Consider the following 12,148-nt stretch of genomic DNA (forward strand, 5'->3'; position numbering starts at 1 on the left):
TGGGTGTGCATGTGTAAATGTATCAGTGATATGGGGGTGCTGGCTGGCGTGTGATTGGTGGGGGTGTGCGTGTGTAAATGTATCCGTGGTATTGGGGGTGTTGTCGGGGGGTGTCAGGTGTTGGCTGGAGTGTGATTTGTGGGTATGCATGTCTGTGTGTAAATGTATCCCTGATATCGGGGAGTGTGTGTGTAAATGTATCAGTGATATGGGGGGGTTGGCTGGCGTGTGATTGGCAGAGGCGTGCGTGTGTAAATGTATCAGTGATGTGGGGGGGGGGTGTACGGATTGATGGCTCGGGGCCCAGCGCAGACAGGTACCTTTGCCAGCCATCGCCTGGGGTGAGCCAACCCGCCCTTCTGGCTCCTCCTGGGGGGGCTGGGGGGCTGGGGCTGTGGTGAGAGCTGCCTGCTGCCGGCCCTCCCGGCTCTGACCCCAGCGGGCTGCGTGGCTGAGCCAGGAGCCGGCCCCGGGGATGATGGGGCGATGCCTGCCCAGCGCTGCACCCCCGGGTCCAGCCTGGCTGCAAGCGGGCGCCGCTCTCCCTTTGCTCCCCTGGAGCCGTGCCCACCTCTGCCCCCTGCGCAGGGGAGGGAGCACGTTATTCGGGAGGGGACCAGGGCCTCCCCCCATTTCTTTCTCCCCCATGTGCCCCCTGCCCAGCCCTGCCCAACTGCACCCCCGCCCCTTGCAGGCCGCGGGGTCTCCCCAGTGCTGCGGGACGGAAGCCGTGGGGGGGGCCTCCTGCCTGCTCCCCTTTCCCAGCCCCAGGCTCTCCCCCTTGCTCAGGGACCCCCCTAAACCCCTGCAGGGCTGGGAAGGAGCCGACCGAGGGCATGGGCGAGGGGGAAGGCAGATCATGGCCGGATTCCCACGCGTGGCAAAGGGCGACAGAGAGTCCAGCAGAGAGAGTGTGAAGTAAGACCATGGGGGGGGGGGGTGTTGGGTGTGTCGCACATCTGTGCGCTGGTGTGAGTTTGCATCCTTTGTGGCTGTGCGTGCGGCTGTGCACATGTGAGTGCCTGGATGTGTATCCGCGGGGTGGTCACACACTTGTGCGTGTCTCCGTGTGTCTCCCTGCAGCGGGCTTGGTTTCGCAGCCCTGGCACGGAGGGAGGGGGCCCAGCCCTGGCTCCCCGAGATGTGCCCCTGGATCTCAGCAAGAGCCTTCCCCTGCTTCCCCCCCACATCTGGCAGTGCCATCCTGCCCAGCCCCCAGCCACGGGCGTGGTGCCCGCCATGGGGGCAGGCAGGGCCCCTCCAGACAGAGCCCCCCCAGCTGTCGATCGCTCGTCACCGCGCGGTCAGGAGCTATAAAATGTGCATTTGAGTGAAGAAGTAGGTGCCATGGGGTTGGGGGGGCCAGGACGAGCTGGGATCACCCCCCCGGGCTGAGCTGTGCACTGGGTCGGGGGTCACAGTCACCCCCCCATGCTCTGGACAGCACCCCTCCGGCTCAGTCCCCGCCCCCCCGTGCTCCGGGCAGCACCCCTCCGGCTCAGTCACACCCCCCCACCCCCACGGGCTGAGATTTCTTCATATTTTTGTAACAAAATAAACTTGAGGGGAAAATGTGATTAAAAAAAGCGAATGAAACAAAAACTCGGGGTGTGGAGAGTGATCGCTGCCCGGCCCCCACCCCAGTGCATGAGTGTGATTGACAGCTCCTGCCCTCCCCTCCTGGAGTGTGATTGGCAGCCCCAGCCCCTCCCAGTGAGCATGATTGACAGCTCCCTTATCGAATGTGATTGCCAGCCTCCCTCCCCTATCGAATATGATTGGCAGCCCCTTGCCCCCATGGAATGTGATTGACAACTCCTGCCCTCCCCTTCTGGACTGTGATTGGCAGCCCCAGCCCCTCCCAGCGAGTATGATTGGCAGCTCCCCAATCAAATGTGATTGGCAGCCCCCCAGCGCCCCCCATTGGGCAGCTCCCAGTCACACTGGAAGCGGGAGAGGGCTGGGCCGGTGCTTGGGAAAGCAGGGGGTGGCTCTGGAGACATCGAGGATGTTGTGGGAAGAATTGGGGCCCCAAGGGCAGGGAGGGGTATTTCCTTCCTGACCCCAATGCCCGCGAGCCCCTGAAGCCTGAGGATGGATCAGCTGGAATGACTGGCAAAGGCAGCGCCTGGGCCCAGCAGCAAAGAGGCGCCCGTCCGTGCCAGCGCGGGGAGCTGTCCCCCCCAGGGCACTGGGTTTGATGAATTGCCGCATAGGCTGCGGAGCTGGGAGAGGATGTCGGGAGCAGGCTGTGACAAGCGAGCCGGCTGCACCCTGCCAGCTCGCGGCACCTGATGGATGGGCACGCTGGGCCCTGGGATCTCCCCGCCCCTGAAATCCCAATGATTGATTCTCCTTAGCTCAGCCATCCTCTACTTTGTAGCCTGGCTCCCCAGTGCAGAACGGCCGGGGGGGGGGTGGGAGCGGGGAGTGTCTTCTGTCTTCTCCTTAGCATTAAACGCCTGCAACCGGTGCCTTGAAAGACCCAGCATGGGGTGGGGGGGAGCTCTCGGTCCCTGCAGTCCTGTCGACTCCAATTGGGCTGCGGAAGGGGATGTTGGGTAGATGGGTCTGAGTTAGGACTTCAGGGGAGGGGAAGCGATCAAGAGGGGAAGGGCCCCCCCCATAGAAGCCCAGATAAAGCCATGTGGGGTTTCTGGGTGAATTTAGGGGATTGTGTGTAGTTATTTAGCTGGTTTTCCCAATAGATACGAAGGGGAAACTGAGGCACAGAGCCAGGCTGGGCCTTGTCTAATGCTACCTAGCCAGAGAGTGGCAGGGTTGGGGCTAGAACCCTGGTGTCCTGGCTCCCAGCCCCTGCCCCAGTCCACTGGAGCGCCATTTCCCTTCCAGAGCTGGGGCTAGAATCCAGGAGTCCTGGGTCCCAGACCCCACTCCCAACACTAGACCAAGCTGCCTCTTGGAGTAGGTTGGTGCAGACGCCAGGTCTGGTCTGTCCGCACTGCCTGCTCGTGGAGCTGAGGTGGGAGGTTGGATGGGGCCCTGCCTGACCTGCCAGCCCATGGATGCTGCCCCCCTGGGCGGGTGAGGGGGAATGGGCCACACACCCATTGTCTGTGTTATGACCCTACCTGTCCCTGTGCTGGATCCTCCTAGTGCCTAGATCGACCAGTGGGAGTTAGGCGCCTAAATGCCTCTGAGCATCTGGGTTTAGGAGCCTACTGCAGCAGCTGGCCGGGATTTGGGTGCCAGGCAGGATCCGACCCCATCCTCATTTGCCCATCCTCGTTTGCACCCACAGCAGCAGTACGCTGGCTAGTGAGACCTCTGCATAGGGGGTAGATTCTAAGGGGACCCCCCCCCAACAATTACTCCATATCTTCGGCAGACCCTGGAGAGAGCCTGGATCCCCACTTCCCAGGGACCCCCCACCCTCCCCAGGATAAACTGGCAGCCTCCTCCTGGGCACTGGGCTGGGGGTTCATCGGGCGCTGTCCCCAGCCGTGCAGGAGGTACGATGTGCCATGCGAAATCAATCTCCTGCTTCCCCCCATTAATTCCCCGGGCCCAGATGTCTGAGGTCATTGCTGCTTTAATTAGATTTAATTTCATTAGTGCTTCCAGCAAAGCCAGATGCCAGGGGCCGGGGGAGAGAAGACCAGGTGAGGGGGAATGTCTAGAGGTTAGAGCAATACGGGTGGGGGACAGGACAGCCGGGTCCTGGACTGAGTCTGGGAAGGGAGTGGGACTCTAGTTGGCTTTGACAGGAGTGGCTGGGAGCCAGGACTCCTGGGTTCCATTCCCAGCTGTGGCAGGGGAGTGGGGCCGAGTGGTTAGAGTAAGGGGTTCTAGTCCCAGATCTGCCACTGAGTGACTTTGGAGGGGCAGGGCACATTCTTCGATGGGAGAAAGGTCTTGGCTCGGGCCTAGCTTCCTAGGGTGAGAGACTTGCTACCCACCACCGAAATGCAGCCACCTCTGGAGTGGGCTGCGACAGCTGGTTCATAACCACACAGCAAAGCTGCGCAGGGATCGCTCACCCAGCACTGAAACGCAGCCACCTTTGGGGATGGGCGCTGGAGCTGAGTAACAGTCGCACAGCAATGCCGTGCCGGGACGGCTCAACTAGTTTGGGAATGCAGCTGCCTCTGGAGTGGAGCACGGCAGCTATTTGATGACACACAGCAACGCTCCGGGATAGTGTCGTGAGGAGTGCGGCACGCCAAGCTGACAACACAGGACATATGTAGGGCAGCAGCCCATGGGGCTGGGGCTAACACCCTGACACTTGCAGAGCGTGCGCCGGGCTCTGTAATGGCTGCAAGCCGTCGGGATGCAAACGTGTGCCCACTAGGTCACGCTGCACCACTGAGCCCTGCGGCACAGGGGTGCCAGGGGCTGCCCGCAGCGTCTCTGCCCTGCCTCTGCCATCCACCCAGCTGTGCGGCTGCAGCTCCCAGGCCCCTTTGCTGCCAGAGCCCGGCTCCCTTTGCCCGCGGGTCCTGCCGGCTCCCTACGGCCTGTTCTGCCAGCCATCAAAGGGGAAGAAGCTGTTGGAGGCTGCATGGGGGGAAGGTCCCTTTGATGCTGCATCACTGGGGGCCAGGCTGCGGCATGCACTGGGCATAACTGGCCCAGAATCTCTGGGCTCGCCAACCTCTGGGCCTGGCACTGGGGCTCCCTCTCACTCTCTGTCTGCGCAGAGCCCTGGCACAGCAGGCCCTTGGCCTGGGCTGGGCCCTCCCTGTAATGCACACCCTTCAGAAATGTGGCAGGACGCAGGGGTGGGTGGGTGTGAACCAGCTGCTGGGCTTCACCCCAGAGGTGGCTGCATGTCAGCACTGGGGGAGCAATCGCTGGGCAGCATTGCTGGGCCACGGTTCACACTGGTGGACAAAGCCCCCTGCCCCTCCCCCACCCCTCCCAAGAGCTTCCCGTCTAAATGGCCCCGATCCTGCAAACACATGGGACTAAACTCACGGGAGGACCCCCCCCACACAACTACCCCTCCCCCTATACACAATTACCCCTCCTCCCCACAACTGCCCGTCCTGCCCCACAACTACCCCCCCACACCTACCCCCATCCACACAACTGCCCCTCCCCCCCACAACTGCCCGTCCCTCCCCACAACTACCTCCCACACACCTACCCCCATCCACACAACTGCCCTCCCCCTATACACAATTACCCCTCCTCCCCACAACTGCCCGTCCTGCCCCACAACTACCCCCCCACACCTACCCCCATCCACACAACTGCCCCTCCCCCCCACAACTGCCCGTCCCTCCCCACAACTACCTCCCACACACCTACCCCCATCCACACAACTGCCCCTCCCCCTATACACAATTACCCCTCCTCCCCACAACTGCCCGTCCCGCCCCACAACTACCCCCCCACACCTACCCCCATCCACACAACTGCCCTTCCCCCCCACAACTGCCCCCATCCACACCTACCCCCATCCACACAACTGCCCCTCCCCCCCACAACTGCCCGTCCCTCCCCACAACTACCCCCCCACACACCTACCCCCATCCACACAACTGCCCCTCCCCCGGAAGTGTCCCGCTTTGTCACACTTGCTCGCTGGTCGCGCTACGCCCCGGGCTCCCCCTCCTGCTCCCTTAGGCTGCGGTAGGTGCCACTTATTTGCAAACATGCAAATCAGCTCATTAACCACTTTGCATGAACGATCAGGGGGGCGGGGCTCGGCGCTGGCCCGGGCGAACTACATCCCCCAGGATGCACCGGGAGCGGCGGGGTCACGTGTTTCCCGTCGCTCGGGCCCCGCCCCCGCGGAGCAGCGCCCGGGACTCGCCACCTGCCCCGCGCCGCCTGCAGCATGTTCCCGCGCTGCCTGGCCGGGTGAGTGGGGGGCGCCGGGGCTGAGACCCCCCTTGCGCGTGCACGTGGGCAGGGGGCTGGTGCTGGGGGGTGGGGTGATGTGTTTTGCAAAATAGCTCGGTTCCCCCCCCCAGCCCCAGATGCGCCCCCGCCCCCCCCGCAGGCCACGTGCCCTGGCCGGGCCCCTTTGCAGAGCGCTGTGCCCCCCCCTTTGTGCAGTGCGAATATGGGGGTGCTCCTTTCCCCCCACGCCCTGCCCCTGCTGAGTCCCGACCCAGTGCGACTTCATGGCAGGCTCAGCCCCGCGGGTCCCCCGCCTTCTGCTTCCAGGCGCCCCATAGGAAGCCCTTGTCCCTGGGGGGCCAGGGAGAGAGGACGGGGGGGGTCATGCCCCCGCCAGGCTCGCAGGCGGAGCTGGGTCCCTCGCCGGCCCTGTGATGGGTCGCTCCGCTTTGCTCATTATGGGTGCATTGGTGGGCCCTGCCCAGCTGTTCGCGGGGGGGGGGCGGGCAAGTGCCAGGCTCGGACCAGAGCCAGGCTCGGGCCAGAGCCATCCTCCACTCTCCACCTGCCTTGCTCCGCTGACTGCCCGGGCTGCTCCCTGACATCTGCCCCAGTGCAGCGGTGAACAGTGGCCGGGGGCCAGACCTCGGCGCCGGAGCAAAGTCTCCTTGGCATGAGTTTTGTCCCCAGTCGATACTTACTGCTGGCCCCTTTGAACTGAGTCAATAGGGCACAGTGGCCTCTCGCCTCCCTGCCGCTTTTCTCTTGCCATGTTTAACTAGCGCGGTTGGGACCCAGGGTTGCAAGCGGGGGGAGAAGAGAGAAAGAAAGGGGGGAAGAAGTGCCCCTCGCCCATGGTTGCCAGCAAGCTTAACTCTGAAGAGTTGGGACCAGCTCCCTCGTCATGGGGCAGCCAGAGCCGCTTGCCCCATGGGTTAGAACTTGCAAAAGTTTCTTCTGACTTGACTGTGTTTTATTGTTTGGGGAAACTTGGCACATGGTGGGGCTTTCAAGCCAGCTGATGCAAGGGCAGTGACCTGGTTGCATCATGCCTGGATTTGAGGCCTAGTGCTTGGGGCACAAGGGATACAGCAGAACCTGGCCAGTCCAGCCCCACGGCTCCTTGGGAACCCGGAGGACGCAATCAGGCAGCCCCAGAGACCGCAAAAGAGCCAATACAGTGCAAGCTGCGTTAAACATCAGCCACGACAAAATCAAGGGAAAGGGTTTTAAAAAGAGCTGGGGCAGGGTAAGGAGCCAGTTTCTGTGCTTGGTTCCTTTTTTTTAAAAAAGCAGCATTTTCCTTCTGCCTAGTCAAGTTTCGAAGCTGTATAAAGTCATTGCTCAGCTGCAAACTTTCAAAGACCTGGAAAGTTTTGTTCGCAGGGCCCAGTCAGCCGCCGTTCCCGAGGTCCTGCTGCGTTCGGGTCTGGCCCCGGGAGCGGGAAGCGAGCTCCTGCTCGCGGTTGGCCCCTCGGCGCCGTGACGAGGGCTCCGGCGGTGCCTGGGAAGGGGGAGAATTGGACAACGGTGGCGGGCTCCCTAGGCCCCGAACGCCGCTCGGCCTGGCGGTTTCGGGAGCAAGGACTTGTTGTCTTCCCCCCGGGAGTGGTTTGGAGCCGTGGTGGCCCCGATCCTGCGGGTCGGTCTGTGCGGATCCAGTCGGGGCTCCAAGAGACTCCCCGGCAAATATCTCTCTCCGCAGTTTCTTTCTCTTGGCTGTGTGGTCTGTAAAGGTCACGGTCTGGGTTGTGGTGGTGTCTGGGAGCCCCAGGCCTGGGCCAGGACCCCGTTGCCCCAAAGAGCCAGCAGGTCCGATCTGGGGTCTACGCCCTGGCACAGGGGTCTCCCGGGGAGCTGGCTGGCTGGCCCCTCGCGGGCAGAGTCTGCAGCTCTTGGGGCTGAGGGCCTGGAGGATCCAAGAGGGGGGTGAGGATCGGCGGCAGCGGGGGGGGAGAGTGGAAGTGATGCGCCAGCAACAGGGGGCGCTTTCTCCCAGCATGGATTTGGGGGCGGGTGGAGCCTAGGTGTTCAGGGAGAAAACTGGGGGAGGAGCCCAGGGGGCAAACTGGCCTGTTGGGTTAGTGCAGGGAAGACCACTCTTTTGGGTGGGAGGGGGGACATGGGGCAGCCTTGGGCGGGGCAGTGCAAGTGGGGAGTCTGGATTGGGGCTGGGGGGCAGAGATGTGTCTCCAGGTGCTGCTTGCTCTGTGTGACACGTGAGTGAGCCATGGCAGGAGGGGGGGGGGGGCGCGTGGGCACACAAAGGACAGGCTCCAGCCCCCACCCCATCCTGTGCATGCAGATGTGCTCCCCCCCCCACCCACCGTAACATCGCACCCGAGCCTGTGCACACCAAGCTCGCTCTGCTCCCCCCCCCGGTTTGCACGCTCACATGCGCTCTCGCACGTCTGCAGTCTCTCCTCCCGCCCCCCCCCCCGAATTTTGGCGCTGTTTCCGCTGCTTTCATCCAATTTTCCAGCTGTGGCCCAAGGAGGGACCCCGCCTGGGTCATGTGACTCATGTGGTCCCTTGGCTTCCTGCGTCAGCCTGGGCTCCTCACCCCCCATGTGGCTGCCCCCTCTCCCCAGACGGGGTGATCGGTCCCCTGCACAAGGGTCCAGCCGTTCCGCGCTCCCAGGCCTCCGGGAAACGCCTCCTCCGGCCCCACAAATGAACCAAAGAAGGAAGGAAGTTATCCCCTCGCCCACCCCCAAGCCTTCTTCCCCCCTCTCCCCCCGCCAGAGCTGCCCATGCTCACCCCGTGACCCCCTGTTGGAGGGAGAGGGCTGCACCCCACAAGTGATGGGGTGTTGAGGGTTCCTTCCCCCCCCCCCCCAGTTACTGTCTGGTCAGTGGTTAGAGCAGGGGGGCTAGGAGCCAGGACTCCTGGGTTCTATTTCTGACTCCCCACGTGTGCCATGAGGATATCGGGGTGTTCTGTGGCTGTGTATCCCCAAAGGTACCAGAGATGAGGTGCCCCCCATGACGCGGGGGTGCAGGCTGGGGTGGGGGGGGGGGTGTTGGTGGTTACGCCCCTCTCTGGTGATGTGACGCTCCCCCTTCCGTCGCCAGGCTCTGAAGAGATGCTGGCAGCTGAACACGCCCGGCCTGCGGGCCCAGCACAGCCGTGCGGCTGCAGCTGGGGAGGTGCCCGGCTGGACCGGGCAGGAGAGCCTGGCGGAGAGTGGACCCCGAGATGTGGGAGCTGGTGCAGAAGGAGAAGGATCGGCAGTGTCGGGGCTTGGAGCTCATTGCCTCGGAGGTGGGTGTGGGGGCGGGGGCTCCTGGGGGGGGCTGCAGTGGGGGAAGAGGGGCAGGGAGGAGGGAGTTTGGGGGGCTGCAGGGGGGGAGGGAGCAGCCCCTCTTGAGGCCCAGAGGTGGGGGCTGCGTTGCCCTGAGGGGGGCCCCCCTTGCCTTAGATTCCTCCCAAGGACCTGCTGGAGCCCTGTCTCCCCCCCGCAGCTGCTTTCTAGCCGTCAGGTGGGGCAGTGTTTGAGACCGACCCTGCGTTGCCCTTCAGGTTCCTGGTTGAGGCTGGGCTGGAGGGGCCCCGCGCTGGCCCCCCTCTCCAGGCTGTCTCACCCCCATCACCCTGGCTTCGCTCTCTGCCCCCCAGAATTTCTGCAGCCAAGCCGCGCTGGAGGCCCTGGGCTCCTGCCTAAACAACAAGTACTCGGAGGGCTACCCCGGCAAAAGGTATGGGGGGTCGGGGGGGCACCCTGTGGGGGCTGGATCTGGCCAGGCCAGAGAACGAACGTGGGGAAGCCACACATGGACCCTGGGGGGCCCAGGTCTCCTTGGCAGTCGGGGGGGGGGGGCACAACCCTCCCCTCCCCTCCCCAGTGGTAACTTACTGTGTGGGGCCGTCTGGCACTGGGGGGAGGGGCGGGAGCTGTTGTTTTTGGGGTGATCATGTCCGCTTCCTCCAGGACGCCTCTGGCAGCCTTGAGGGTGGGGGTGATGGGCACTGGGTTCCCCTTCTTCTGGGTACCAGGGGGCAGGGAGGCCCCAAGGGGGTGATGGGCCCCAGGTTCCCCTCCTTGTGGGTACTGGGGGGGGGCACAGAGGCCCCAAGGGGGGTGATGGGCCCCTGGGTTCCCTCCAGGGGGCCCACGGGGCGGGGGGGGAAGAGGCTGCTTTGGGTGTCTGAGCCCTGGTGCCCTCCTCGCAGGTACTACGGGGGGGCCGAGGTGGTGGACCAGATCGAGCTGCTATGCCAGCAGCGGGCACTGGAGGCCTTCGACCTGGACCCTGCCCTCTGGGGGGTGAATGTCCAGCCCTACTCCGGGTCGCCTGCCAACTTTGCCGCCTACACGGCCCTGCTGCAGCCCCACGACCGCATCATGGGCCTGGACCTGCCGGACGGCGGCCAGTACGTCCCCCCTGTGGGCAGTGGGGGCGGGGGGGGGGAGGGAGCAGGGCCCTGGGGGGTGCTGAGCCTGGGGGGTGGGAGGGGGCAGGGTCTGGCTGAGAGGCCCCAGGAATTGGGGGGGAGGGGGGAGTGCTGGCGTGGGGTCTGGGGGCTAAGGCAGAGACCAGCTGGGGGTGAGGGGGGTGCCTGTCTGGGGGGGGGGGAGATCGCCCCTGGGCGGGGGCCCTGCCAGGAGGGGGCCCTTCTGGGGAGCCAGCCCGGGCGGAGGGGGTGGGTCGTGCCCAGTCTCCGGGTTGGGCCGTGGCTCTGGCCTGACGCCGTCCGTCCGTCTCTCCCACAGCCTGACCCACGGGTACATGTCGGACGTCAAGCGCATCTCGGCCACCTCCATCTTCTTCGAGTCCATGCCCTATAAACTCAACGTGAGTGGGGGGCAGCGTGCGTGCAGGGTGCTTGCGGGGGGGTGGGGGGTAACATGCATTCACAGGGAGGGGGGGTCCCAGTCCCTTGCTCCTGGGGACCCCCCCAGGGGCTGGGCCAGGAGGTTTCTGCTGCTCTGGCGGCATTGGGGACCCTCGACTCAAGTGTATTGGGGGGGAAGGGAGCCTGGAGTGTCTGTGTCGTCCCCCCCCCCCCCCCATTGCCCCTGCCCCTCGGAGCCCGCCCAGCTCTCACGCCCTGCCTGCCGGGGCTGGTGCCTGGGCCAAGCCGTGTGCACCCCCGTCGGACCCCCTCTGCCCCTCCCTGTGTCCTGGGGCTGGCCTGACACCCCCCCCTCCAGCTCCCACCCAACCCTGTATAAGCTCTACCCCACCCCCAGCAGCATGGCCCCCGCAAGGGAATTCACGGGGGAGGGGGGGTCGCTCTCCAGCTGTGACCCCCCCTCCCCCGCAGCCAGCCACGGGGCTGATCGACTACGAGCAGCTGGAGGTGACGGCCCGGCTCTTCCGCCCCCGTCTCATCATCGCGGGCACCAGCGCCTACTCCCGCCTCATCGACTACGCCCGCATGAAGAAGGTGCGGGGGGGGGGTCAGGGGAGGGGCTTAGGATGAGGGGAGGGGCTTGAGGTGGGTGGGAAGGGGGGGAGGTGCCTGGGGATGGGGGGAGGGTTCCTGGCAAACCCCCCCCCCCATGATGACCCTGGGGCACCAGCTGGAGATGGGGGGAGTTGGCGTGAGCTCCCTGGTCCCGCCCCGCGGGGGGGAGGGGGGCCCCCCGGGGGGAGGGGGCTGAGCCGTGGGGGGGGAGGGGTGCCGGGCGGGGGGCCGGGCTGACGCTGCCCCCCTCTCCGGCAGGTGTGCGAGGAGGTCCGGGCCTACCTGCTGGCCGACATGGCGCACATCAGCGGGCTGGTGGCAGCCAAGGTGGTGCCCTCGCCCTTCGAGCACGCCGACCTGGTCACCAGCACCACGCACAAGACCCTGCGCGGGGCCCGGTGAGCGCGGCCGGGGCTGGATCCACCCCGCCCCCCCCCCCGCACTGCCCTGCCCCTCCCCCATCCCTCCTGTCCTCCCCCGCACTGCCCTGCCCCTCCCCACCGCGCCAGTCCCTCCTCTCTCATCCCTGCACTGCCCTCTCCTCCCCCCCCCCCGGCCTGCCCTGCCCCTCCTCCGGCCCCTCCCCCATCCCCCCCCCACTGCCCTGCCCTCCTCCGGCCCCTCCCCCGGCCTCTCCCCCATCCCTCCTGTCCTCCCCCGCACTGCCCTTTCCCTCCACACTGCCCTGCCCCTCCTCCGGCCCCTCCCCCATCCCCTCCCCCACACTGCCCTGCCCCTCCCCCGGCCTCTCCCCCATCCCTCCTGTCCTCCCCGCACTGTCCTGCCCCTCCTCTCCTTGCCCCCGCACTGCCCTTCCCTCCCCCCGCCTGCCCTGCCCCTCCCCCGGCCCCTCCCCCATCCCTCCTCCCCCCCCACTGCCCTTCCCCTCCGCACTGCCCTGCCCCTCCCCCAGCCTCTCCA

At 65.5% G+C, this 12,148-nt stretch overlaps 1 protein-coding gene across 1 annotated transcript; it reads left to right on the top strand.

The window, feature by feature from the left end:
- Nucleotides 1-5,709: 5,709 nt before the first annotated feature.
- On the top strand, nt 5,710-11,629 carry SHMT2 (serine hydroxymethyltransferase 2). The gene is given in 8 exon segments (XM_077838885.1): nt 5,710-5,832; nt 8,890-9,003; nt 9,005-9,079; nt 9,434-9,513; nt 9,989-10,189; nt 10,530-10,611; nt 11,084-11,206; nt 11,486-11,629. Coding segments are annotated over 8 exon segments (942 nt in total).
- Nucleotides 11,630-12,148: the final 519 nt, after the last annotated feature.

The sequence above is a fragment of the Eretmochelys imbricata genome, chromosome 20 (assembly GCF_965152235.1).
Source record: "Eretmochelys imbricata isolate rEreImb1 chromosome 20, rEreImb1.hap1, whole genome shotgun sequence".
NCBI classification, from domain to species: Eukaryota; Metazoa; Chordata; order Testudines; family Cheloniidae; genus Eretmochelys; species Eretmochelys imbricata.